The 27408-nt window shown below is 45.7% G+C and overlaps 1 protein-coding gene across 5 annotated transcripts in view; it reads left to right on the forward strand.

The window, feature by feature from the left end:
• Positions 1 to 27408, forward strand: part of LOC129830292 (DNA (cytosine-5)-methyltransferase 3B-like) — a 60519-nt gene that overhangs the window by 3464 nt on the left and 29647 nt on the right. For 3 of the 5 annotated variants that reach the window (XM_055892760.1, XM_055892761.1, XM_055892762.1), the window contains exons 2-12: positions 2781 to 2891; positions 10041 to 10176; positions 11128 to 11219; positions 12503 to 12679; positions 14011 to 14178; positions 14728 to 14886; positions 18107 to 18214; positions 20760 to 20901; positions 25054 to 25176; positions 25461 to 25505; positions 26441 to 26520. In XM_055892760.1, the coding sequence (XP_055748735.1) occupies positions 2832 to 2891; positions 10041 to 10176; positions 11128 to 11219; positions 12503 to 12679; positions 14011 to 14178; positions 14728 to 14886; positions 18107 to 18214; positions 20760 to 20901; positions 25054 to 25176; positions 25461 to 25505; positions 26441 to 26520 (1290 nt within the window). In that variant the 5' untranslated portion in view covers positions 2781 to 2831. Of the gene's footprint in view, positions 1 to 988; positions 2151 to 2780; positions 2892 to 10040; positions 10177 to 11127; positions 11220 to 12502; positions 12680 to 14010; positions 14179 to 14727; positions 14887 to 18106; positions 18215 to 20759; positions 20902 to 25053; positions 25177 to 25460; positions 25506 to 26440; positions 26521 to 27408 lie in introns of those variants that run through there. The other 2 variants (XM_055892763.1, XM_055892764.1) reach the window with 2 other exon arrangements.

The following is a 27408-nucleotide window of genomic DNA, read 5'->3' on the forward strand; positions in this document are numbered from 1 at the left end:
TGTCTCCTCTGCCTCCTCCTGCATGCATTGCAGCCTTCCTCAAGCTCACCACTGTCTGTCTCACTAGTACACTCTGTAAAGCAAAGTTAGAATGAGAACTAGCCTATCTTTTGCTCCTGCTGAGGTCAGGATCTGTTTAAATTAGAACTGAAATGCTCAATTCAACCTATAACATTATTTTACATGTCAGTGTTAGGTAACCTTGTTGAACCATTGATTTACATGTCGATGTTAGGTAACCTTGTTATGAAAATGTATACTATTTTAAACAACATCATGGGAATGGTAGTGTACGCGCTTTACTCGTGACTTTTTGATCAAGAAGTGAATAAAATCTAACCTTAAACAATCAATTTGAGATGGAAAAACGATCAAATACTCACAACCATGCTAACAAACCTGTATTGTCCGCTCAAACATTCACTTGCATATGTTTTTGAGCACATTCAACTGTAGGCTACATTACATGGGCAGAGGCATCAGATCTACTGTTACCCGACATTAGTAAACTAGCTAAATGCATGATGTCCACAATAAGAAAGCAGCTAGCTAGCATCGAATAAGTGTCTATAGTCCAGTCAAAACCCACTTGCACATGTTTTTGTGTTCATTCAGCAAGCAAGGTCTATCTGTGTTCAACATTACAGTAGTTTTGACATGGGCATTGGATCATACTGTGTTAGCCAGCAAGCTAGCTAACAGAAAACGAGATTAGGAAGCTAGCTAACTACATGGTCATGCACCTGATAATAAAGACACTTTTGAAGGGAGATCGTGTACACAATGGAGGAAATGTTATTCAATATGGCTTGTATTGAGGGTCTTCAGATGTGCCAAACCCAGTAGAGGCTAGCTAGCTATCTGGGCTAGAAACAGCTGGCTAGAACTTCACAAGCTAACGTTAGCACAATATCCATCAATGATAGCTGAGCTTGCCATTGTTTTGGACTAGCTGGCTATGATAGCCCACCTGGCACAGAATACTTTTTTGGTCTATTTGTCATTCATGCCATGTTACCTGGCTAGTCTCTAGCAGGATAGCCTTCTAAAAAGTTTTCAGATTTTTTTTATGTTGTCTGGTCTGCCTTTCAGCCGAACCATTCAAGTGATGTCATTGATGACACATTATCAAAATGGCGGCGCACAGTAGTCAGATGAGGCCATTTTCAAACGTTTTAACATAAATATGTCACGTTGGCATAAATGGTCGGGAGACAGGCGCAGGAATGCGTAATAGGTTTTTTTATTTACCCAAATTACAGCGTGCCGTGTAAAGGCACGGGGACGAAGACCAAACAAACAAGTATCCAAAACACAGGGTAGAAACCCAAACAAAAGAGCAAGGAGAAACTCGAATAAATACACAAGCGCACAATGATTATCACACGGGACGAGACCCGTAATCATCTGCGCAATATACGTGGCACAAAAGCCAAAACAACATAGCACAGGTACTCACCAGACCAGCGGACATTGTAACAATAATCGACAGGACAATGGTGAACAAAGGACACACTTCTACAATTACTAATGAATGGGAATAGGGACCAGGTGTGCGTAATGACAGTTCCGGAGGGATCCGTGTCCAAATATGAGTTTTTCAGCTGTTTTAAGAGTAGGAACATTATCACATTTGGTTATCAAAATCACGTTAACTTACATAAATGTTTCAGTTCATCTTTAACATGAGCTTCTTACTTCATCCTAACACCAGAGGCCTTTAACATTACTGCAATATTATTAATAGAAGTCTCTGCTGGCAGCTAGCCACCTGACTAAGCGACTATTTACCAGTTGTGCACTAGTTTTTCTTTGTTTGGGGGATGTCTGGAGACACAGTCGGAGTCGCGGACACCTTATATCTGGCATCTCGCCAACCCACTAGTCTAGTCTGTCGGCGCCATTAGTCTGCTGAGCCCAGCTCCGAGCTGGTGTAGTTTGTTTTCGCAGGTGCTGCGACTCGCGAGAGGGCCGTTTGAGAGAGTGGACAACTATTCTAAGGAGCAAACAACTATTCATGATTCCACTCGTTCGCAAAGAGGCAGGCGCGATTACAACTCAAGAAGATCAACAATATAATCGTTTTGAGCTTTGATCAACACTGGGAACGTAATAATATGTGTGTAAACGCTCATTAACAAAATAAAAAGGTGAGTAAACGCTATTTCAGAAATCAAAAGGTGCTAAATGGCGTGCGTTTTATCCTCCACTACATCCCTGCCTGTATCCCCAACCCTGGCCTTGAACTTCAGGAAGAAGAACACTTTATGTTGAGGAACTGTATTGTTCATGTTGTTTCTTGAGCTGTTGCTACTAAGTTCACACCAAATCCAAATGATTTTCCATCAATTTATTTTTACGTGTGAATTAGCATTCAGAGCCTATTTTCGTGGGGATCTTCTCTGGTGCTCTGATTGTCGTGTCAAGACTGTTGCTTAAAGACAACGAGGTTAAAGCTTATTTTTGAAACATGAGATCTAACTTTTGTGGTGGGCGTTTGAGTAGAAGATGTACGTACAAAATGTAGCATTGGTGTATTATAGTAATATTATAATACTATAATACTATAGTAATACATATTCAGGTGGCCACTTAGCTAGTGATTCTGTGTGATTAGATAAGGAATTTGTATTTGACTCAAGATTCTGTACTTGTTTAGTTTGTGAACTTGTAAGAAGTATGGGAAATGTATGTCGATTGTGTGAAATAATGCACATTTAAATGTGCTGTTTCGTGCACTCTCCTAACTGCTACATCGTTTTTTTGGGGGTTTATTCCAGGTTAAAAGAGAAACAAAAGAACAATCCCTGAAGAAAACAACTGCAACAGTAATGCCATCCAACAAGTATTCTTCAGCTGTCATGGTGGAAAGTGACAAGATGACGGCAACCGTAAGTGGGGGGGGGGGGGCTTAGGTCTTCTGCTGGTGGTATTGCCAACAAAGTCACCAAATATCCACTGTTCACTTCGTTTTCCACTGGGTTTTTGCTCCAAAATGCACACCACCGTTCTGCGCACTGTTATACTATACTATATATTGTCCTCAAATGTTTATTGAAAACATAAATGCACGATAAGTATTTGTTGTCTCTCAATTGCATCATTACAGTTGTTGGCTAGCTAGCTAGTCGAATTTGAGCCATATTAGCATAGACGTGGCATATAAGTCGTAAACACCTCAAAACAAGACGTGGTATTAAGAACAAGATAAAAACTAGCTGAAGGGAGCCATCTACGGTTTACCACGTGGCAGCTCCGAGATGCGTACACATTGTCATGATGTTGTCAACCCCCACCCTTCATATCATGGTAACTCATCTGCCTGGCTTTAGTGTCTGCCAGAAGCCTCAGGCCTCAGCTCCCTCCCTCAACTGGTCTGCCTCTGTGTCTCCCAGCCTCCCAGGCTGAATGTGCATAATCATTTGGCCTCAGAGAGCAAACAGGCAACTTCTCACAGTACATCTGGCCTGGATGTGTCATAGCCTTTCATGGAGCAGCCAGGGCAGCTGCCTCTTTAGAGAGAGAGAGAGAGAGAGAGAGAGGGAAAGAGGAAATGAAAGAGGAGGAGCGTGTGTGTGGTGAGATTCATCATCACAGTGGGCTCTTTATGTTCCGAATTAACACTCGCTCTAGTGTGGACTTCAGGTGGCCGTTGTTTCCGCCCATTGCTATTTCTTGGTATTGCAGTATTACTAGTGTGTTGTTACCTGTCTACACACCCCTCTCCTCTATTGGGGAACTTGGTACAAGGTACAGTGCTTGGTACTTCTCAGCAAATTACCGCCGTGTTTTCACCCTACAAAGCATCCCCCCCCCTCTGCAATTCCATCAACAGGTGGTTTTTCACATCATATCAGATGTGATATGCCCACTGCTCCAAGAGTTGAGATTCTTATAGTTTCTCGCTGCTCGGATAACACTCCTTCTGGTTCCACCACTAACGATCTCGCACAGAACTGGATCATGATACATTGGGACTGTGATAGTTTCGCTTGTATTGGTTTTGCCCTCAAATCCCTCTTTTTCCGTTCAGTAGGACAATCTATCTGCCCAGTTAATTAGAGTAGAAGAATGTGACTTCCAGGCAGCCCGATAGCATTCTCTGCCTGTTAGGTTTTGGGTTTCGGTCCTGGATTATATTATTAGTTACTTTGAGTAACTGGACGAGTCAAATGGTAGTTATACAGTTATTTGAGTTTGTGTCGAAGACTCAGCCGGTCTAATGGGACAACCACGGCTATGTTGAAAAATTCTGTTATGGGAGAATATCTAGATCAATCGGCATATCGTAATACAGTAAGTTCTCTTCTGTGGTGTCAGTCTGTGTTGGAGCAGGGTGGGCGTGTGGCGTCGCCTGTGGGACTGTGTCTGCTGCTGTGACCCGGAGTGTGATCGTTCTTCAGGGCGTCAAGGAACAGCTCGAGGGAGAGAGAGAGAGACCAGTTTCAAACCAGAATGACCTACTCTTTATTTTCTCTCTTGGATTTTTACATGCTTTTTCAATGGGAGTTTCTACCGTTTCTAGGTCTGCCTTGCAATCTGGTATTCGGCTATATGAATCTGTGATCCCAGAGCTTTTGTTCTATGGAAGGCAGTTAAAGCACGGACATGTCGTCTTAAGTGTTATATCTGTTGACAAACTTCACCTTTTATGGTTCTCTGTCACGTTCTTATCTTGGTGCCATTGTGCCGAGCCAGTGGAGCGAGTGTAGACTGTGAGAATGAGATTAACGGACGTCGGCTAAGCACCTGGCCATGGCAAGCCAGTGACTTATATTGTAAATGTGTCTGAAAGGTGTGTGTGCTTGTAATGCAATGCTGTGTGTGTGTGTGTAATACTGTAGGTCGGGTGTGGGTCCATTGAAAGGGCCGATCTCTCTCTCCGACTCGGCATAGTCTTTCCTAACACCCCCCCCCCCCCCCCCCCCCCCCCTGGAGACAGACAGGCAGATCAACCAAAGGTGTTGCTCTGCAATTTGTCAACACACTTTGAATGAATCCATACATGCGTTGTCTTATGTCAGGCACCGATATGTTTCCTAAGTCGTCTGCACTCTCCTAGCCAGATGTGGGGAGGAGGGGTGCAGACGGGGGGGTGGGGTAGCAGACGGAGCGTTAACACACACAGAGGGGTGTCCTGGTTTGGGACAAGGCGGCTCTCTCAGGTCTAATCTCACTAATGAGAGAAACTCTGGCACTGACCTCCCGGCCTGGATATGTCACTCTCTATCTCTCTCGCTCTCTCTCACTCTTGTCTGTCTGTCTGTCTCTCTCTCACTCTTGTCTGTCTCTCTCACTCTTGACTGTGTTTCTTTCTCTCCCTCACTCTGTCTCTCTCCTCTTTTTCTCTCTCTCTACCTCTGCCCCCTGTATGGCTTAATAATGGCTGTATCCGGCGTGAATTGAGTTGATTGGGACCTATGGCTGTACTGTACTGTGCCTTACTATATTACACTGTACTGCGCTGCCTGTGTGTGAGGCCCAGGTCGGCTTAGGTGAACTGCAATTTGGGCTGACACACTGTTGGATGTGCATCAGAATGAATCTCACAGCCTGAGGGCTCTCTTTTCTCCTCCATTAAGTTTGAGAGGAGCAGGGAGAGGGGAGAGAGAGGGAGAGGGGAGAGAGAGAGAGAAGGACACAAGGGCACAGCAGCCAGAGAGAGAAACTGCTTAGTTCTTTTTCTATTGTAGTGCTGGTTTTCCAGAATGAGAGAGAACACACTGTGTGGCATGTAGGGCACTATAAAATCTAGTGAATCTTTTAGTCTTTCCCCAAATTCCGTTTTCTCCTGGGGGGTTTTTCCAGGCCCCCCCGTTTTTTTCAGGTTTTTGTTCTCAAAGTCAAACAGAAAAACAACTAAATTGAATGTTCTAAGTCCACAACAAATCTTAAACCACCTCAGGACACCACTTTTGAGACCTAGAAAAATCAAAGAAATTTTGAATTTTGGGTGTAGTTACCCTTTAATGCAAGTGTGCACCAGCAGTGTTTCGGTAGGGCTCATGTGATGGCAGAGTTTGAGATTCAATGCAAATATTCATGATATCATTCTGCCCGGCTACTTTGTGGTGTTTGGGAAAGCCTTTCCATCGACCAGCAGAACGGTTATCATTAGCATTACCACTAACAACTACTCAAAGTGTAGACTAAACATGTGCGCGCCACATGACACACACAGACAGGGCTATTCCTGTGCCGTTCCACAAAGTTGCAGGAAAATAGAAATCGCTGATGCATTTTGTTCATGTCGTATGATTAACTTGGGCAAATGAATGAATGTTCGATGAGATGTTTTTATTTAGTCACATGCACAGATGTATTTGCAGTGTACAGTGACATTCCTAAGCTCCGAGCTCCCAACAGTGCAGGTGTGAATGAAACAATGAAATACAAAATGTGGAATATATACATGTTTACAACTGTGACAGTGATGAACATTAATGTCCGTTGGTGTGTGGTCAGGGTGGTGCAGTGGTCTAGGGCACTGCATCGCAGTGCTAGCTGCGCCACCAGAGTCTCTGGGTTCGCGCCCTGGCTGGGCTGGGTTCGCGTCCAGGCTCTGTCGCAGCCGGCCGCAACCGGGAGGTCCGTGGGGCGACGCACAATTGGCATAGCGTCGTCCCGGTTAGGGAGGGTTTGGCCGGTAGCGATATCCTTGTCTCAGTATATAAAATGTATGCACTCTACTGTAAGTCGCTCTGGATAAGAGCGTCTGCTAAATGACGTAATTGTCTGTTGAGGGGGGGTAACTGACTTGTGGTGGCTATTCAGCAGCCTGATGGTCTGGGGGTAGAAGCTATTGGCCAGTCTGTTCGTTTTACCCATGACTGCCTGCGTCTGAGTGATGGCAGCGGGGAGAACAGGCCGTGGCTCAGGTGGCTGAGGTCCTTGATGATTTTCTTGGCCTTCCCTGCGACACCTGGTGTTGTAGGTTCCTGGATGGCAGGCAGTGTGCACCCAATTGATTAAGTTCAATACATTTAGTTGATTTCCTACTAAAGTCAAAAAAATATATATCTATTTTTTTAAATTCCTTTTTAAAGTCTGGATTTCGTGATTCCATCCACGTTTTCCACAACACAGATTTTATAGGGCCCTAGGTATGGTATTGAACTGTACTCAGCTCTGCTGTACTGCTGTGCTGTTGTGCTCTGTGCTAGTCTGGCCTAGGTTGGGTTGTGTCTTGCCCTGTGTCTGCTGGCTGGCTGCGTTAGCTTTGGCAAGTGACGGTGCCACTGGAGGACAGCTGTGGTGGGAAGTGTACCGTGTCTCAGTCTGGCATTCCAGAGGAAGATTCCTGATAACCCACAGCTGCCGGCATTGTTCCCAAGGCCAAGGGCTTACGCTCCCTGAGGAGGAAGCCTGACTTTGGTGAAGGCCCTTAACTCTCTCTTACCCCTCGTTCCACCTCTCTCACCCTCCTCCCTCCCTCCTCTCTCACCCTTCTCCCTCCCACCTCTCTCTCCCTCCTCTCTCACCCTCCTCTCTCACCCTCCTCACTCCCTCCTCTCTCACCCTCCTGCCTTCCTCCTCTCTCACCCTGCTCCCTCCCTCCTCTCTCACCCTCCCTCCTCTCTCACCCTCCTCCGTCCCTCCTCTCTCACCCTCCTTCCTCCCTCCTCTCTCACCCTCCTCTCTCCCTCCTCTCTCACCCTCTACTCTCAGCCTCCTCCCATCCGAGCCCCTCGTTCCCTGTTATTGCAACAGAGGTGTGACAATCTAAAGATGTCAGATAGATGCTTTCACTCTTCTCAGTCCATTCTATAATCTCTATATCTACAGTCACGTCCATAATTATTGGCACCCTTGATAAAGATGAGCAAAAGAGACTGTATGAAATAAATAATACAAATTCGGAGCAACACTATATAGTGTAGACACCCCTTCAAATTAGTGGATTCCACTATTTCAGGTACGCTCATTGCTGACAGGTGTATAAAATTGAGCACACAGCCATGCAATCTCCATAGACAAACATTGGCAGCAGAATGACCTAACTGAAGACTGTGGCACCGTCATAGGATGCCGTTCCGACAAGTCAGTTTGCCAAATTTCTGTCCTGCTAGAGCTGCCCCGGTCAACTGTCAGTGCTGTTATTGTGAAGTGGAAACATCTAAGAGCAACAACGGCTCAGCCGCGAAGTGGTAGGCCACACAAGCTCACAGAACGGGACTGCCGAGTGCTGATGTACGTAACGCATAAAAATCATCTGTCCTCGGTTGCAACACTCACTACCAAGTTCCAAACTGCTTCTGGAAGCAACGTCAGCACAATAACTGTTCGTTGGGAGCTTCATGAAATGGGTTTCCATGGCCGAGCAGTCGCACATAAGCTTAAGATCACTATGTGCAATGTCAAACGTCGACTGAAGTGGTGTAACGCTCTCCATTTTTGGAGTCAGGAGCAGTGGAAACTCATTCTCTGGAGTGATGATTCACGCTTCACCATCTGGCAGTCCGACAGATGAATCTGGGTTTGGCGGATGCCAGGAGAATGCTACCTGCCCCAATGCATAGTGCCAACTGTAAAGTTTGGTGGAGGAGGAATAATGGTCTGGGGCTGTTTTTCATGGTTCGGGCTAGGCCCCTTAATGCTACAGCATACAATGACATTCTAGACAATTTTGGGCTTCCAACTTTGTGACAACAGTTTGGGGAAGGCCCTTTCCTGTTTCAGCATGACAATGCCCCCGTGCACAAAGCGAGATCCATACAGAAATAGTTTGTTGAGATAGGTGTGGAAGAACTTGACTGGCCTGCACAGAGCCCTGACTTCAACCACATCGAACACCTTTGGAATGAATTGGAATGCCGACTGCGAGCCAGGCCTAATCGCCCAACATCAGTGCCCGACCTCACTAATGCTCTTGTGGCTGAATTGAATCAAGTAACACTAACACAGTTTTGCTTGTGCCTGTCGTTTTACCCATAAACATTACGCCCGCGGAAATGTTTGTAATGACCTGTCAAACACACCCTGGTAATGGCTGAAATGGGCTCAATGGAATACATTGTCTTTCCGTTGTATCGTTAAGAACGCTAAAGTTTGTCTGGGATTTAACGCTAAAGTTTGTCTGGGATTTAAAGCTAAAGCTTGTCTGGGATTTAACGCTAAAGTTTGTCTGGGATTTAACGCTAAAGTTTGTCTGGGATTTAAAGCTAAAGCTTGTCTGGGATTTAACGCTAAAGTTTGTCTGGGATTTATCGCAACGTCTCGAGACATACATCACCAAATAGAGAAGAAAGATAACTTTATTTTGATGGGTGTACATTTTTTGTGAAGTTTAACAAAATAATAATTTAGTACAGATTAAATGTTTTCAAATTGTATGCGCTGAAATGAAAGCAACTTCCTAAAATGTACACTTGGATTATAGTAGTATTATGTCTGATCTCGCAAACAATGTAAAGTATGTTTAGATAGGTGTTATCGAGAGACAAGCGTGTTGATTTTTAATCTGAGCGTATCCTGCTATTGAATTATGCAAAAGACCGTGACAACAACAGTAGTTAATGAGGCAGTCTAGACAGCACAAGTGAGTGCAAGTAGGGTAAACAGAGCAGGTGAGTGCAGGTAGGGTAGACAGAGCAAGTGTTTGGTGGTTTCAGCCCTCCTCCACCCCGTTATGTTAATTTAGTCATATATGCAAATATGCCCAATGTATTTACGCAAATTAGGCACATATCATTTTCTTTATTTTAACACACCATATAAAAACAATACCTGATACAATATGAACATTTATATATGAATGCATTCTAAAATTTAAAAAAAGGAAATGTTTGACAATAAATTGAATACCTTCCCACCAAAATCCCTCATTATTTGTCCATGCCAATAAAATGTTTTATGTGCTACAATTCAGTCAATATCTGATGGATTATAAAAATGCTAAAAGTTTGGAGTTTCTTCATCCACTGTCCAACTGTTGTATTTATTAGAATTGTTAAAATAAAAAAAAATGAAACATTTTGCTACTGTGTTCCATAGTGTTGTTGAGTGCTGTTTGTTGAGAGCTCCTCTCCTGTCATCCCCAGGCTGAGGTGAATGGGGACATGGCTGCAGCCGACGACAGTGGCATGGAGATGACCAAGGAGAACAGCCCGCTCACCCTGGCCGAACCGCACTCCCCGTTCAGCCCCAAGCAGAATGGAGATGCTGCCTCACCTGCAGGTCCGGAACACACACACACACACACACACACACACTGGACATTCTCGGAAAGCTTTCACCCCTCTCAGTTGGCTTCAGGCCTTTGCTCTCGTTATCACATCACACCTTCCGACCGCGTTAAGTTACATCATTCTCTCAACCCTCAACCTTCTCACACACTCTCTGAAACCTGTGTTTGCATAAAGGCGTCAGCATGCTGCAGTTCGAGTGTGCTTGCATACTCCCTGAAAAGACCTTCGCTTGAAAAACAAGAAAAAGCACCAATCGTACTGTTTGTCCATTTTGTGACGCTGTAACCAGTATATACACTTCCTCAAAATAGTCAAAATTAATCTAAGATAACTCAAGAAATCTGTCATTCATTTTTCATTTTTTGCCGAAGAGATCTTATTTTACATCTAACTAAGTTGTTTGGTTCTGAAAATGAGTGGTCTTTCATTGAATGACAAAGACTTTATTGAAGAATCCCTACTGTTGACCAATCACAGTCGAAGGGGCGTAGACTTCGGCTCCGAACTTCGTCTTGCCTCCAGAAAGAATGTTGTGTGTCTGAACAGCCGGGAAAAAACCTCACTGAAGACCAAACCGAAAAAAATACTTGACAAAATGTCAACGTAATTTTGGGGAGGCAGGTAGCCTAGTGGTTAGAGCGTCGGTCAGTAACTGAAAGGTTGCTGTATGAATCCCCGAGCTGACAAGGTAAAAATCTGTCGTTCTGCTCCTGAACAAGGCAGTTAACCCACTAGGCCGTCATTGTAAATAAGAATTTGTTCCTAACTGACTTGCCTAGTTAACTATTGTTTTATTTTGTATTATTATAATGTATGCACCAATTCTACTGAGCTGTTTTGGCTGGGAAGCAGACGGATGGCTTAAGTCACCATCCTTACCTTGTATCCCATGTCTCTCTCTCACTTTCTCACCCCCCCTCCCTCTTGCTCTCCCCCCCAGACTCAGATGTGAATCAGTTGTCAGGCAGCAGAAAGAGAACTAGGAAGAGGTCCTCAGAGGAGGAGTGCAGCTGGGACTCTACCTACAGTGAGGTGAGTCTCAAACACACTACATAGACACACATACACACACACATACTACATAGATACACACACACACACACACACACACACACACACACACACACACACACACACACACACACACACACACACTCTCCAAGGGTGTCTCAGGTGCTCGTACAGGTTACCCACTTGTGCATGCAGTGAAACAGGACAAATATCTTCTTTCCCCCCTGTTTTTTTTTTTCAATGTTTTTATGAATATTGCTAGCAACAACAGAATTAACCCCCAACTTTTTTTTTCTCAACTCCTGCTATTGAGCAAATTACACTCATTGGAGCCATTTACACTCACTTGCGTATCTGACAAAGGCTTTGAAAAAGCACCTGGGAGTAGGCCGCAAAGTTAAACTTACTCTTCCAATTGTAATGTGGGTAGGTCAAAATAATGACAAACTATCTACCCAATCTATTCATTTTAAAATGTGAATTACTTCTCCTTGCGTTCACCTGATTAGACGAGACTTGTGATTATTATAATTGTTTTTGCTAACGTATGATGGCCGTCCATGGGTCGCCGGTTTGCCTGGGAGGGGGTCTCTGGTCAAGAAAAGGTTGAAGACCCCTGCCTGATATAGATAGATGCACACACACACACACACACACACACACACACACACACACACACACACACACACACACACACACACACACACACACACACACAGACACACACAGACACACACACAGACACAGACACACACACACACACACACACACACACACACACACACACACACACACACACACACACACACACTGCACCAGCTCTCTTCCCCAGACACTGTCATACCTGTGACCCGTAAACCAAAAGAACTGGCAGTCTGTCTGGCAGACAGCAGGACTAACTGGTTCTAACTGTTAGGGTCATTGCTGGTATCAACTCAGCTTTGATATAACCACACATCTCTCATCAACCGAAACCTGAATGGTGATGATGATCATCTCGTAGCCAGACACCCTCTTCTCACATTCCTTCTGCATCCTGGAACCAAGACGAGCACGGCTAGTAATGCTGAAACCTGAGTTGTGCACAGTTGGTAGAAACGTTTTGAAACGGCGAGGCGATACCTGAAATTGCCCAATAAGAACACAGATTGTTGTGTTCCGTTAAAGATTTTTTTGGAAACATTTGCCCTATTCAACACAACTCTGACGCTGTGTTTGCCTGGGATCTTGGTCCCCTGGTACCTATTGGGTGAGTGAAAGGGTTGGGTGAGTGAAAGGGTTGTTGTGTTGTGTCTTTTCTGCAGCAGAAGGCCAAGGTGGCAGGGGTGGGGGCCTCGGAGTCGGGCTCGGGCCTGAGACAGAGACCTTCTCCCAGGACCATCTTCCAGGCCGGTCTGCTGGCCCCTCACAACAAACCGCGCAGCCGCGAGCAGAGAGGAGGAGGATGCCAGAGCAAGCTGGAGCACCACAGCAGCTCTCTGGTGAGAACACACCTTTCAGACTAGACTGAATGTGCAACAACGTAATGAACAGACACTATAACTCCCGGGGCATATCCTATCCAGTCTGTCAAAATATTCAGCTCTGATCTTTTATATTATAATTCATTATTTACACAAAACAAAACATGTCCGCCTCCCCTGAATCATATTTTTAAGTCATTCAAATTTGACACCCCCTAATATATGTCTTACTTTGTTCCAACAGTACCTGAGACATTATTTGACATTAAAGAAGACATTGTGTCAATCCCATTAGCGATGACATGGCTAGGTAGTCATACTTTTGGCTGTCTCTCTGACTCTTGGCCTCACAAGGCAATACATGTTTCTCTCTGCGTCTTCTCTCAGTTCTCTGAAACATGACGAGTCAGCACCTGTAGAAACACACCATCCAACATGATTTGTCACTCTCAAACAGTCAAACATACACACACACACACACACACACACACACACACACACACACACACACCACACACACACAGGAGATATGACGCTCAAACAGGAGATATGAGTGGGTAGGTAGAGCTAAACCAAACCAAATCGTTGGAGACATAACACACACAGAGAAACCGTAAGTGCTGCCTTTGTTTGAAAGGCTGTGGTGATTGTTTCTCTCTCACCCACTTTTTCCTCCGTGTTTATTTTCTGAAGCCTCTTCTTTGCAGCGAGAGCCAGTTAAAACATGATCGTCTGCAGTCCGTCACGTGATGAGATTTCAGAAGTGCTTACTTAAGTCCTCGCCGTCTCCGCTTCGTGACGGCGCCCACAACGCCTGGCGTCTCTCTGGATCTCTCTCTCTCTCCCTCTTGCGCTCTCCTTCTCCCTTTCACTCTGGCGTTCTCGCTCTCCCTCTATCTCGCTGTCTCTTTCTCTCTCTCCCCCCTCTTTCATACCCTCTCCGTCTGTCCCTCTGTTACAGTACCTGCATAAAGAGTTGCTTTGGTTCAGTTACCACTGGGAATCTTAATTGAATCGGAAAGAGAGAAGAACACTTGAGCAGGTTTCAAGGTGTTGGTCTGAATTAGCCGTGTAGGTGTGGGAGTCCATTTGAGTCAAGAGGACTAAAACACACACTGATGGAAGTAAGAAATAGGGTTGGGTAGAGCAGAGAACATCAGGACCAAATAAAACAAACAAAAAACACATACAAGTTCAACAGTTACTTGGTAACATTGTGTACTTACACTGTAGTTAGACAGGCTGTAATGACTAATGCAATACAATACACCCCAACTAACGTTTCATGCATTGTGCCTGCCTTTCCCCCCTCCCTATCTCCCTCCCTTCCCCTTTCTCTCGCTCCACAGAGCCTGGCCTGCGGTGGCGGCCCCGGGCCCCTGGTGTCCGTGGTCCCTGAGGGCCCCTCCCTGGAGCTCCTGGAGCAGGACTCTAAGGACTCGGCCCGGAGCACCTCCACCTCCTCCACCTCCCTGATCTCCCATACCACAGAGATTGCCTGCCAGCCGGAGTACAAGGTAACTGAACGGGGATAGAGGAGAGGGTAGGAGGAAGATGGGGAAAGGGGGGTGAGAGAAGGGAGAAATGGAAAAAAAGTGAATATTGGGCCAATAGAAGAGGGAGTGAAGGTGAAACAGAGAAAGAAAGGGGAGAAGATCAAAGAGGTCTCTCATCCCGTATCCTGTTTGTCCACCTGCAGAGAGAGTGTGTGCGTAGCTGACTGTGTGTGTGTTTGTACATCTCTGCATCCTTTGATGCCTGCAACCTCACAGGTCTACACAGTTGTGTGGCGTGTGGTTAGTCAGTGGCACATGAAGTAAATGAAGTGTAACATTCTCATAGTAAGACTGAGTCTTTGTAATGTGTGGTTGGAGACCAACCCGTATCCACAGTCCCCTAGCAGTGGTATATCCATTATGATCATGTGCACCTGGCGGTGTATTTATGCACTGACATGTCCCGTGGAAGCTAAGACCTCCCCCGTCTCAAACTCCAAATCCAGATCTCACACTCACACCCCGTTTGACCCCTCTAAACGTCCCCCCTCCTCTCTCTTCCCCTCGCAGGACAACAAGGGTTTCTCTATTGGGGAGCTAGTGTGGGGGAAGATTAAGGGGTTCTCCTGGTGGCCAGGCATCGTGGTCACCTGGCGCGCTACGGGCAAACGACAGGCTACGCATGGCATGAGGTGGCTGCAGTGGTTCGGCGACGGCAAGTTCTCTGAGGTGAGCATTGAGGAAGTGGGTTCCACAACCCTCCGTCATTGTTTTGGGCGAGAGAAACATTTTGGGTGTTATCGTAAGTCTGTCATAAAGTCTGCTGTATTATCAGGGCCAGCGTGCACAAAAGCCCTGTTTATACCTGGTGCTAACATGTGTCCTGATCTTGTCCACATTCTGATTGTGCCCACGTTTTTAGACCGGTGTAGATGATTAAAAGATGCATTCCCTGTGGAGGTAGTTAGGCACGTATTGTATCTGGATATCAATCAAGTGTAAACAGATCTAGATGGTGAAACTATTTAAATCATCATTATACCGGCTTCTAAAATCGTTGCCAGGTAGCACCATTGCCTTCATAATTATCTTAAAATAAATAAATATTATCTGTATGCAAATAAATTGCATACAGGGAGGGACTAGGAAATCTGCAGACACAAACAGACACATTTTAATACCATGTGTAGATGCTACACATACACTATATACACTATATATACAAAAGTATGTGGACACCCCTTCAACTTAGTGGATTCGGCTATTTCAGCCACACCCGTTGCTGACAGGTGTATAGAATCGAGCACACAGCCATGCAATCTCCATAGGAAACATTGGCAGTAGAATGGCCCGTACTGAAGAGCCCTGCTAGAGCTTCCCCGGTCAACTGTAAGTGCTGTTATTGTGAAGTGGAAACGTCCATGAGCAACAACGGCTCAGCCACGAAGTGATAGGCCACACAAGCTCACAGAACGGGAACTACCGAGTGCTGAAGCTTGTAGCACGTAAAAAGGGTCTGTCCTCGGTTCTAACACTCACTACCGAGCTCCAAACTGCCTCTGGAAGTAACGTCAGCGCAATAACTGTTTGTTTGGAGCTTCGTGAAATGGGTTTCCATGGCTGAGCAGCCGCACACAAGCCTATGATCACTGTGCGCAATGCCAAGCGCCGGCTGGAATGGTATAAAGCTCGCTACCATTGGACTCTGGAGTAGTGGAAACACGTTCTCTGGAGTGCTTCCAACTTTGTGGCAACAGTTTGGGGAAAGCCCTTTCCTGTTTCAGCATGACAATGCCCCCGTGCACAAAGCGAGGTCCATACAGAAATGGTTTGTCAATATTGGTGTGGAAGAACTTGACTGGCCTGCACAGAGCCCTGACCTCAACCCCTTGAACACCTTTTGGATGAATTGGAACGCCGACTGCGAGCCAGGCCTAATCGCCCAACATCAGTGCCCGACCTCACTAATGCTCTTGTGGCTGAATGGTAGCAAGTCCCTGCAGCAATGTTCCAACATCTAGTGGAAAGCCTTCCCAGAAGAGTGGAGGCTGTTATAACAGCAAAGGAGGGACCAACTCCATATTAATGCCCATGATTTTGGAATGAGATGTTCGATGAGCAGGTGTCCACATACTTTTGGTCATGTCGTGTATTAACGCAAGGTGTAAACAAGGCTCATGCGACACAGAGTCGGATTGCTGATCGAGAATCCGTTTTAGATCATAATGAATAACATTATATGGAAAGGGCACCTGGTCCTAGATAAGACGCTTGGGGCCTTTCCTACGGACTTCTCAGTATTTGGTATTCAGACTTACCTTATTCAGTAGGGTAACGCACTCTGCAGATGTGGGTACCTTGCACGCTCTCAGGGGCATCATGCACCCCAAGAATTTGAGGGGGCACCAACTACGTGAGGATGGCTGGGGTCCAGAAGGGTGCTATGCCCCACCCCCCAGTTCGTAAGTTGTAGAATTGTTCAAACACCTGAAGCAGCTTTTTCCTGCCGTCTAGAGCTACAATCATTCTGCTTAATTCTATGACAAAAATATTTTTCTGCATATCTAATCATACCTCTTGAGCTGTCTGTATCCACCTGACTGGTGTTTTGTTGTTGTGTTGGAACTAAATATGCTTCTTTGCATCTCTTCTAAAATCTGTGTAAAAGATGGAAAGGAACGTACACGAGTCTTATTCATTAGTTATTTCTTGCTTTTCTAAAGTCTACCATCCTTACCAGCAGGCATGCCAGCTAAGATAGCTAGCTACTCTAACTTGATTGACAGCGTTTTATATATCCCTGTTAGTGAGCATTTATTCTTTGCCAAGATAATCCATCCACCTTACAGGTGTGGCATATCAAAAAGCTGATTAAACAGCATGATCATTACACGGGTGCACCTTGTGCTGGGGACAATTAAAGGCCACTTTGAAATGTGCAGTTTTGTAGCACAACACAATGCCACAAAAGCGAGCAATTGGCATGCTGACTGGAGGAATGTCCACCAGAGCTTTTGCCAGAGAATTGAATGTTCATTTCTCTACCATAAGCTGCCTCCAGCGTCATTTTAGAGAATTTGGCAGTATGTCCAACCGACCTCACAACCGTTTACAGAGGAAGCAAATGAAGGTAAACAAAACAATGTGATAAAATGATCATGGAGGCTATACCAACTGAAGGGAACTAATAGTAAATTGGCAGTTGAATATCTGTGGTTATTATTCCTGCTGACAGTCAATACTGATAGTGGCTAATATTTAACATGATAGAAATTGTAAAACAGAGAAATTCGGGGTAGATTATAATTAAGACATTAGAGAGTGCCCATCCCTGCAAGTTAAAAGGCTGTACAAATGAAATGCACAGATTTCATAAACTTTACTTTGGGAAAGTTGATATGTTGATATGCTTCCGTTAGCTGCCATATGACTAGTTTCACATTTTGCTTTGGTAAAATAGATCTAAAACAATTGTCATTTATATTTACAATTCCCTTATCATTTACCTAGTTATTATCACTAGCTCTTATCAAGTTGTAAATGACAGTGCGTGGAGAATGGTGTAGATGTTTTTCTCCCCCACTTGGAACCGGTCGGTTCGCTAGACCTTATTTACAGTTTCCTCGCGTGTAAAGGTGGTGGAATTATTAGGGAATTAAGTCAAGGTCAGAATAGGGATTATGTGTAGACAACACCTCCGCCACACCTTCATTTATTTGATCTACATCCCAAACGAATAGCGAGTGAATAGCATGCTGTTCTCATGCTGAAGGTGTAAGGGTCCGAATATGCATAGAGAGAAAAAGGGCATAAAAAAGGGAATTCCATTCCACGCCCATGCTTAACTTGTGTCGGAATTCCCCTCTGTGTGAATGCGGACGTTGTTTTACAGCGAAGCAATGAATGAGCGTTTAACCCTCCACGTCTCCACCCATCATCCTTCCCCCAGGTGTCTGCTGACAAGCTGGACTCCATCACTGCTTTCCCCAAGTTCTTCAACCAGGCCTCCTACGCCAAGCTGACATCCTACCGCAGGGCCATCTTCCAGGCGCTGGAGGTAAGGAAGGAGGAGGAGGAGGAGGAGGGGGGGTTGAGGAAGAATGTGACAGAGTGAGAAAGGCTATATGTGTGTGGTTTAACACTTACTTGCCTAGTGCCTACCTTCCTTCATTTAGTGGCAGGTGTGTGTGGGTGGTTTAACACGTACCTGCCTAGTGCCTATCTTCCTTCATGTCAGGTGTGTGTGTGTGTGTGTGCTTGTGTGCGTGTCAATATAACTGTGGTTGCCTGTGTGCGTGTGTGACAGCTGCACAATAAAGTCAATAAAGGGCCTTGCTTTCCCTGCAGTTCCTTTATCAGACAGACAGACAGACAGACAGACAGACAGACAGACAGACAGACAGACAGACAGACAGACAGACAGACAGACAGACAGATAGATAGATAGATAGAAAGATAGATAGATAGATAGATAGATAGATAGATAGATAGATAGATAGATAGATAGATAGATAGATAGATAGGTAAGCAACATGACATTGAAAAGAAATCTAAAATAAATATTTTCCAGACTTTGAAGTTAGCTTAAATTTAGGTTCTGAATGAAAGGTGAAAATTCTTATTTTCCGGATGTTGAAATAAGGTTAATCTTTGGTTCTGAATTAAAGTTGAAAATACATCATTTATAGACCAATACATAATTTATAGACCAAAAATCTATGTCCGTGGACGTTGAAATTAAGGCCAGACCACACCAGATCTAAACCAAACATAGCCATCTATGATTGGTTCAGATTTTGTCCGGACTGGACCAAAAAACAACTTCTGTGGACGTGGAAATCAAGGCCGTATAGACTGCACCAAAAAAATCCAAAAGGCATTGGCCCGTGCTTACTGAGGTATGGCCTACAGTGTCGCCTGAAATTAAATTTGAGGAGTGTCCATCTTTGTGGTAGGCCTACCGTTTGTAAAACACTCCAAAAAAAACGTCCAGGTGACGTCAGCGTCGGTCCGTGCTTACTGGGGTTGCCTACCATGTCTACCCGTAATGGAGTTTTATCAATGCCCATCCATGTGGTAGTCCCACCGTTTGTAAACAGGCCGGTGCATTGCCTTTATTAGTCCTTATTGCTGTGACTAATATATTTGGCTATTTAAACTCTGAATATCAGCTATCCACCTTTATCAGGAGGAGTTCAGGGGTGGCAGGTAGCCCAGTGGTTAGAGCGATGGGGCAGGAACCAAAAGGTTGCTAGATCAAATCCCCGAGCTGATAAGGCAAAAATCTGTCGTTCTGCCCCTGAACATGGCAGTTAACCCACTGTTCCTAGGCTGTCATTGTAAATAAGATTTTGTTCTTAACTGACTTGCCTGGTTAAAACATTTTTTTTTTTTAAGAAGTTATCCTGAGCCTATTTGCAATGTGTTTACACAGCGAGAAATGCTAAAATATTGAATCAATATTTAACTTTTTCGCTATGATCAGCTTGTCAAAAATATAAGGATACATACTTGAAACCACTGATCATGACAATTTAGCCCACGGGATGAAACTACTGAACAACAGCTGTGAGTAGCCTGATTGTCCATTTTACCTGTCCTGTGTTTAGGATATGTTGTTTGTTAATATCTCAGCGCATTTTCTATCGGATTGGCCGCCATTTAGGTTAGGCTATTCGATCGGAGAAACATGATGCTTCCGTCTCTGTGCATTGTCATTCATTTTATCTCCAGCCTGTAGGCTACAGAAAAGGCCACATAGCCTACTTTGTCTACCATATGCTATATCCTGATTCATGATTTATGTCAGATCATTTTTGGGACGGAACGTTGGTGGAGCGCTGCAGAGATGAATCTCTCCAACAGCACTCTGGAGAAGCACGCTGGGAATGGACAAGATAAATATTTTGCGTCCTTGCCTTTGACAAAGTGGGCACTGTTTATCCCAAGGGGGCGTCAGCGCTCACCTAAAAAGCCCATATGCCACTGGTTGAGAGAAATTGTCATCGTTTTTTAGCAGAATTATGTGAGGTTTCATGTGTTGTTGGAGGTGCTTCTTGGCCAGTTCAGCTCTGAAAATGCAGTGCTCTGAAAATGTTGCCTAATGAGCGGGCCGACCCTACTTGTCCTTGTCTCCTTGTCTTGTTCTTTTGTGTGTTTGTGTTTGTTTGACTCTTTTCTCTGGTTAATGATGATCTGTCCGCCTTTGTGAGATAGAGCGAGAAAAGAGAAAGAGGAAGACTTGTCTGTCTGTCTGTCTGTCTGTCTGTCTGTCTGTCTGTCTGCGAGCACAAGCCCCTTCTTGTAGTAGCCTAGTTCAGTCTGTTGTCTCTGTCTACCAGGTCTGTTTGGTCTCTCTCGTGTGCTTGACTGTCTGTATAGAGTACCTACCTGCCTGTCTGATCATCTGTTTGTTTAGCAGGGCTGACACTCATCTCTTCTCAGCTCCATTTTTCTCTCTGCCCCTCTTCCCCCCTCTCCTCTCACTTTCTCTCTCCCTCCCATCTCTTATTATCTTCCCCCGAACCTCCTCCCTCTCCTTCTACCTCCCTTCCCTCTCTCCTTCTCCCTTTCCCCCTCCCTTTTCCCCCTCCCTCTCTCAGATGGCAAGTCTGCGTGCTGAGAAGACGTTCCCTCAGTGTGAATCAGAGGGGCCAGAGGACCAAGTCAAGCCCATGCTGGACTGGGCCATCGGGGGCTTCCTGCCTAAGGGCCAAGAAGGTCTCAAACCCACAGACAACCCTGGTGAGACTCACCAACCAAAGCCACCAATATAAGGTCTAAATGTCATGGCTGGTGTTTTCTCCTGCCTCCTCCTGTCCTGTCTTGTCTAATATGGGCACGTTAAAGGGATAGTTAACTTTTTAGAATTGTTTTGTTGTTGAAACTTCTCAAATGCGAATGATCCCTTGAAGCAATATTTTAGTTTTCACATCATACAGTAATTGTGAATGTGCCTAGGAAGTACATATGTAGTCCAATAGTGTCACGTTCCTGACCTGTTTTCTGTTTAGTTTTGTGTGTTAGTTGGTCAGGACGTGAGTTTGGGTGGGCATTCTATGTTGTCTGTTTCTATGTTGGTTTAGGGTTGCCTGGTATGGCTCTCAATTGGAGGCAGGTGTTTGGCGTTCCTCTAATTGAGAGTCATATTTAGGTAGGCGGTTCACAGTGTTTGTTTGTGGGTGGTTGTCTCCTGTGTCCGTGTCAATGTTTGCACCATACGGGACTGTATACGGTTTGTTCATTTCATGTAGTCTGTTCCTGTTCATTTCGTTCGTCACGTTGTATGTAAGTTCGTCGTTCAGGATTGTCTACATCGTTTTGTTATTTTGTTAGTTATATCCAGTATAGTTCGTTTTCGTCTTTGTCTATTTTGTTTATTTAATAAATCATTATGTGTTCAAACTTCGCTGCGCCTTGGTTCCCTCAATACTCCTCCTTTTCGGTTGAAGAGGAGGAGGACTACCGTTACAGAACCACCCACCAATCCAGAGCCAAGCAGCGGGTTAAACGGAGTAAGGGACAGCGCAAGAAGGAGGAATGGACTTGGGACGATGTATTGGACGGTAAAGGTTGCTACACATGGGAGGAGATCCTGGCTGGAAGGGATCGCCTCCCATGGGAACAGGTGGAGGCACTGAGGAGAGCAGAGGCTACTGGAGTGAAGAACCGGAGTTATGAGGGGACGCGTCTTGCACGGAAGCCCGAAAAGCCCGTGAGTAATTCCCAAAAAATTCTTGGGGGGGGGCTAAGGGGTTGTGGGCCAAGGGCAGGTAGGAGACCTGCGCCCACTTCCCAGGCTAACCGTGGAGAGCGGGAGTACGGGCAGACACCGTGTTACGCAGTAGAGCGCACGGTGTCTCCTGTACGTGTGCATAGCCCAGTGCGGGTTATTCCACCTCCCCGCACTGGTAGGGCTAGATTGGGCATTGAGCCAGGTGTCATGAGGCCGGCTCAACGCGTCTGGTCTCCAGTGCGTCTCCTCGGGCCGGCATACATGGCACCTGCCTTACGCATGGTTTCCCCGGTTCGCCTGCATAGCCCAGTGCGGGCTATTCCACCTCGCCGCACTGGCAGGGCGACCGGGAGCATTCAACCAGGTAAGGTTGGGCAGGCTCAATGCTCAAGAGAGCCAGTACGCCTGCACGGTCCGGTATTTCCGGCGCCACCTCCCCGCCCCAGCCTAGTACCTACAGTGCCTACATTACGCACTAGGCTACCAGTGCATTTCCAGAGCCCTGTTCCTCCTCCACGCACTCTCCCTGTAGTGCGTGCATCTAGCCCGGTGCCTCCAGTTCCGGCCCCACGCACTAAGCTACCAGTGCGTCTCCAGAGCCCTGTACACACTATATATTCTCCCCCTACTAATCCTGATGTGCTTGTCCTCAGCCCGGCGTCACCAGTGCCGGTACCACGCATCAGGGGTAGAGTAGGCTTTGAGGATACAGTGTGCCCTGTCCCTGCTCCCCGCACTAGTAGGAAGGTGCTTATCATTAGCACGGTGCCTCCAGTTCCGGCACCACGCACCAGGTCTACAGTGCGCCATATCCGGCCAGAGCCATCCGTCTCACCAGCGCCATCTGAGCCATCCGTCTCCCCAGCGCCATCTGAGCCATCCGTCTCCCCAGCGCCATCTGAGCCATCCGTCTCCCCAGCGCCATCTGAGCCATCCGTCTGCCAGGAGCCTGCAAAGCCGCCCGTCTGCCATGAGCCTGCAAAGCCGCCCGTCTGCCATGAGCCTACAGAGCCGTCAGCCAGACAGGAGCCGCTAGAGCCATCAGCCAGACAGGAGCCGCTAGAGCCGTCAGCCAGACAGGATCTGCCAGAGCCGCCAACCAGACAGGATCTGCCAGAGCCGCCAACCAGACAGGATCTGCCAGAGCCGCCAACCAGACAGGATCTGCCAGAGCCGCCAACCAGACAGGATCTGCCAGAGCCGCCAACCAGACAGGATCTGCCAGAGCCGCCAGCGAGCCATGAGCAGCCAGAGCCGTCAGAGCGCCATGAGCAGCCAGAGCCGTCAGAGCGCCATGAGCAGCCAGAGCCGTCAGTGAGCCATGAGCAGCCAGAGCCGTCAGAGCGCCATGAGCGTCGTGAGCCGTCAGCCTGCCATGAGCGTCGAGAGCCGTCAGCCTGCCATGAGCGTCGAGAGCCGTCAGCCTGCCATGAGCGTCGAGAGCCGTCAGTCTGCCATGAGCGTCGAGAGCCGTCAGCCTGCCATGAGCGTCGAGAGCCGTCAGCCTGCCATGAGCGTCGAGAGCCGTCAGCCTGCCATGAGCGTCGAGAGCCGTCAGCCAGCCATGAGCGTCGAGAGCTGTCAGCCTGCCATGAGCGTCGAGAGCCGTCAGCCAGCCATGAGCATCGAGAGTCGTCAGTCAGCCATGAGCTGCCCTTCAGCCTGAAAAGGCTGGATACCCAGAACTGCCCATCAGTCCAGAGCTGTCTCTCTGTCCGGAGCTGCCTTTCAGTCCGGAGTTGCCCCTCTATCCTAATCTCCCTCTCTATCTTCATCTATCTCTATAGTCTTATCTATCCCTCTATCTTGATTTATCTCTCTGTCCTGGTGTTATCTTTATTTAATATATTATTAAGAGAATTGTGTGGGGGAAGAAAGAGGGTGGACATTCTTTGTGGGAGGAAGTTAGGATGGATTATGGTGGGGTGGGAACCGCGCCCGGAGCCTGAGCCACCACCGTGGTTAGATGCCCACCCAGACCCTCCCCTAGACTTTGTGCTGGTGCGTCCGGAGTTCGCACCTTGTGGGGGGGGTACTGTCACGTTCCTGACCTGTTTTCTGTTTAGTTTTGTGTGTTAGTTGGTCAGGACGTGAGTTTGGGTGGGCATTCTATGTTGTCTGTTTCTATGTTGGTTTAGGGTTGCCTGGTATGGCTCTCAATTGGAGGCAGGTGTTTGGCGTTCCTCTAATTGAGAGTCATATTTAGGTAGGCGGTTCACAGTGTTTGTTTGTGGGTGGTTGTCTCCTGTGTCCGTGTCAATGTTTGCACCATACGGGACTGTATACGGTTTGTTCATTTCATGTAGTCTGTTCCTGTTCATTTCGTTCGTCACGTTGTATGTAAGTTCGTCGTTCAGGATTGTCTACATCGTTTTGTTATTTTGTTAGTTATATCCAGTATAGTTCGTTTTCGTCTTTGTCTATTTTGTTTATTTAATAAATCATTATGTGTTCAAACTTCGCTGCGCCTTGGTTCCCTCAATACTCCTCCTTTTCGGTTGAAGAGGAGGAGGACTACCGTTACAAATAGATCACTGTTATAGCACCCAACTTAAAGGTGCAATATGCAGAAATTGCTCTGCCATTTTGTTGCTAAAATTCTAATAGTTCAGGTGCTTTCAGTTTATTGTACCATCAGTTTATTGTACCAAAATGTAATCTTAGTTTTGATTTCAAACCTAAAAATACCACGACTTGCCTAGCTAACAGCTAAATGTTTGTTTTTGACTTTGTTATAAATTCTAATTCTATTTCCGAAGCTCCACGTGTTGGATAATATTAATGTTATTTCCAACAACCAATGAGCAACTCCACAGTAAATACAGCGCATATTGAATGTTGAGATTGCCAAAAGGCCAGTCTCTTTTGCAATGACAAGGAGTGGAATGTTAGCAGAAAAGACTGGTACTCACACTCGGGTGGTTAAGGGTTGTCTCCTGTTTAGTAGGTTTCATTATGTCATCCACCATACTCCAGAGGTAAGGGTTCAATTGGTTTGTCGGGGCTAGTGGGCCGATATTACTTGGCCAATAATACACAGTATTATCAACTGGTATACAGTAATATTACATATATTTGTAGAGTATTTTAGGTATAGTATACTTTCTTCTACATGCTTTGACGGTTGTCTGTCTGTGTGTGTGTGGGTTTGTCCTCTCCAGATAGCAACACGTTGAACCACCAGGTTTTGGACGTCAGTCTGCCAGAGTATTTCCCGACAGCCAAGAGGCCCCGCATCAGCCTGTGTAAGGCCAAAAGCGGCCCAGAGGAGGTCTACAGTCGAGGTCAGAGGTCAACCAAACGGGTCAACCTGGGGTTATCAGGATCGTATTTATTAGTCACCAAACGGAAGAAAACAGAAACGGGGAGGGGACTACTTGCATTTGTCCTATAAGAAACACTAATTTCCCATTTCCGTCGCAACATTTTTCTAACATTTTATGCCCTAATGAATACGATCCTGGAGTCGTCTGTGATTTATTGCTATGGCATGTTATTATTCATGTGACTCAAGACCTGTCTTTAATTATTCACCTGCATGTGTCTCTCTCTCCTCTCTGCCCTTCAGAACAAATGGTGCATGAAGTTTTGAAGAATAACAGAAGTATAGAAGGTACGTTCTCCTTTTAGTTTCAGATATTTCTTTCTAGTTGACATACAAGGGCATTCAGATATTGTAGAAAGTATTCATACCCCTTGACTTATTCCACATTTTGTTGTGTTACAGCCTGAATTCAAAATGAATTCAATTGTTATTTTCTTCCTCACCCACCCATTCCTTCTTTTCACTCTGTCAATTCGGTTAGTATTGTGGAGTAACTACAATGTTGTTGATCCATCCTCAGTTTTCTCCTGTCACAGCCATTAAACTCTGTAACTATTATAAAATCACCTTTGACCTCATTGTGCAATCCTTAAGAAGGACACCTGTATCTTTGTAGTGACTGGGTGTATTGATACACCATCCAAAGTGGAATTAATGACTTCACCATGCTCAAAGGGATATTCAGTGTCTGCTTCTTTTTTTTTACCCATCTACCAATAAGGGGTCCTTCTTTGCGAGGCATTGGAAATCCTCCCTGGTCTTTGTGGTTGAATCTGTGTTTTAAAATCACTGCTCCACCCTCGGGACCTTACAGATACTTGTATGTGTGTGTTGTAGAGTTGAGGTAGTCCATTTAAAAAATCATGTTAAACACTATTATTGCACACAGAGTGAGTCCATGCAACTTATAAGCACATTTCTACTCCTGAACTTATTTAGGCTTGCCATAACAAAGGGGTTGACTATTTATTGACTCAAGACATTTCAGCTTTTCATTTTGTATTCCTTTTTTTCCCTTCACATTTTGACCTTATGGGGTATTGTGTGTAGGCCAGTGACTAAAAAACACCTCAACCCGTTTTAAATTCAGGCTGTAACGTAACAAAATGTGGAAAAAGTCAAGGGGTTTGAATACTTTCTGAAGACACCGTAGCTGTTGAACATGAGCTGCGAAAAGTGTTTTCGGCGAAAGTCTTCGTCCATCTCATATTTGTTTCGTGCAGACTTTTGCATCTCTTGCGGGAAGACAAGAGTGGCAACCTTCCACCCACTTTTTGAAGGAGGCCTTTGCCAAGCATGCAAGGTTAGTGCACTTCTCTAATGCCCTCTCATTCAGAAATGGCACGCTGACAAGAAATACACCTATATTACATTTACACTGTCATCACTGTCATCAGTCTCACACAGCCATCTTTACCAAGCGCCACTGAGTCTAGATCCCATTGAAAGAGTAAGGACACCCTGAGGTGAATGACACCTAACTACCTGAACATATAATCCAATCCTGAATCCCTGCGCTGGGTGATAGTGTTTATCCATGTGTTTGTGCGGCTCTCTGGAAGAAGACTTTCCACAGAAGTCATCTACAGCTATTTTGTCAATAGAACCACTGTGTTCAGAACTTAAGAGTGAGACGTGCCTAGGCCTGTCTCTCTTGTGTAAGGGACTAGAAGCATCGATACCAGGCCTGGCTGACTGCTTCTATTGACATACCCCCAGTCCAATAGATCATTACCACAGGCGTGAATGTTCCCTACATGATCATATTACGTCATCTCATCCTGACCTCAATTACTATTTGGAATTTTCCAAATACTTTTAGCGTTTGCTTTAGCTTGTATGGAGTGCCAGAGGGGCCAGGTTTGTGGCATTGCGACTATTCTATTTGCTCCAGGAATGCTCAATTAAGCCCAGCTAAAAGATTTGTAAGGATTGCAAATCAATTTTGAACCCATGTCTAATCACATCATCTTACTGGTTTCTGAAGCAATGGCCTTTATCCAGATTTATCGAGGTCTCAGGTTGTTCTTATAGAAACTATTGGCTCAAGGATTCTCTTTATTATTAGCAGCTTTGTTTTTATGGGCCATCATAGTTCAAATAGCTATGGTTCAGCCCCTTGTTAAGTGCAATGGGTGCATGGTGAGTGACTGGTACAATTGCAGTGATGTTGATGTCAGTTTACAGCTTT

Source organism: Salvelinus fontinalis, chromosome 31 (genome assembly GCF_029448725.1).
Source record: "Salvelinus fontinalis isolate EN_2023a chromosome 31, ASM2944872v1, whole genome shotgun sequence".
In the NCBI taxonomy this organism is placed as follows: Eukaryota; Metazoa; Chordata; class Actinopteri; order Salmoniformes; family Salmonidae; genus Salvelinus; species Salvelinus fontinalis.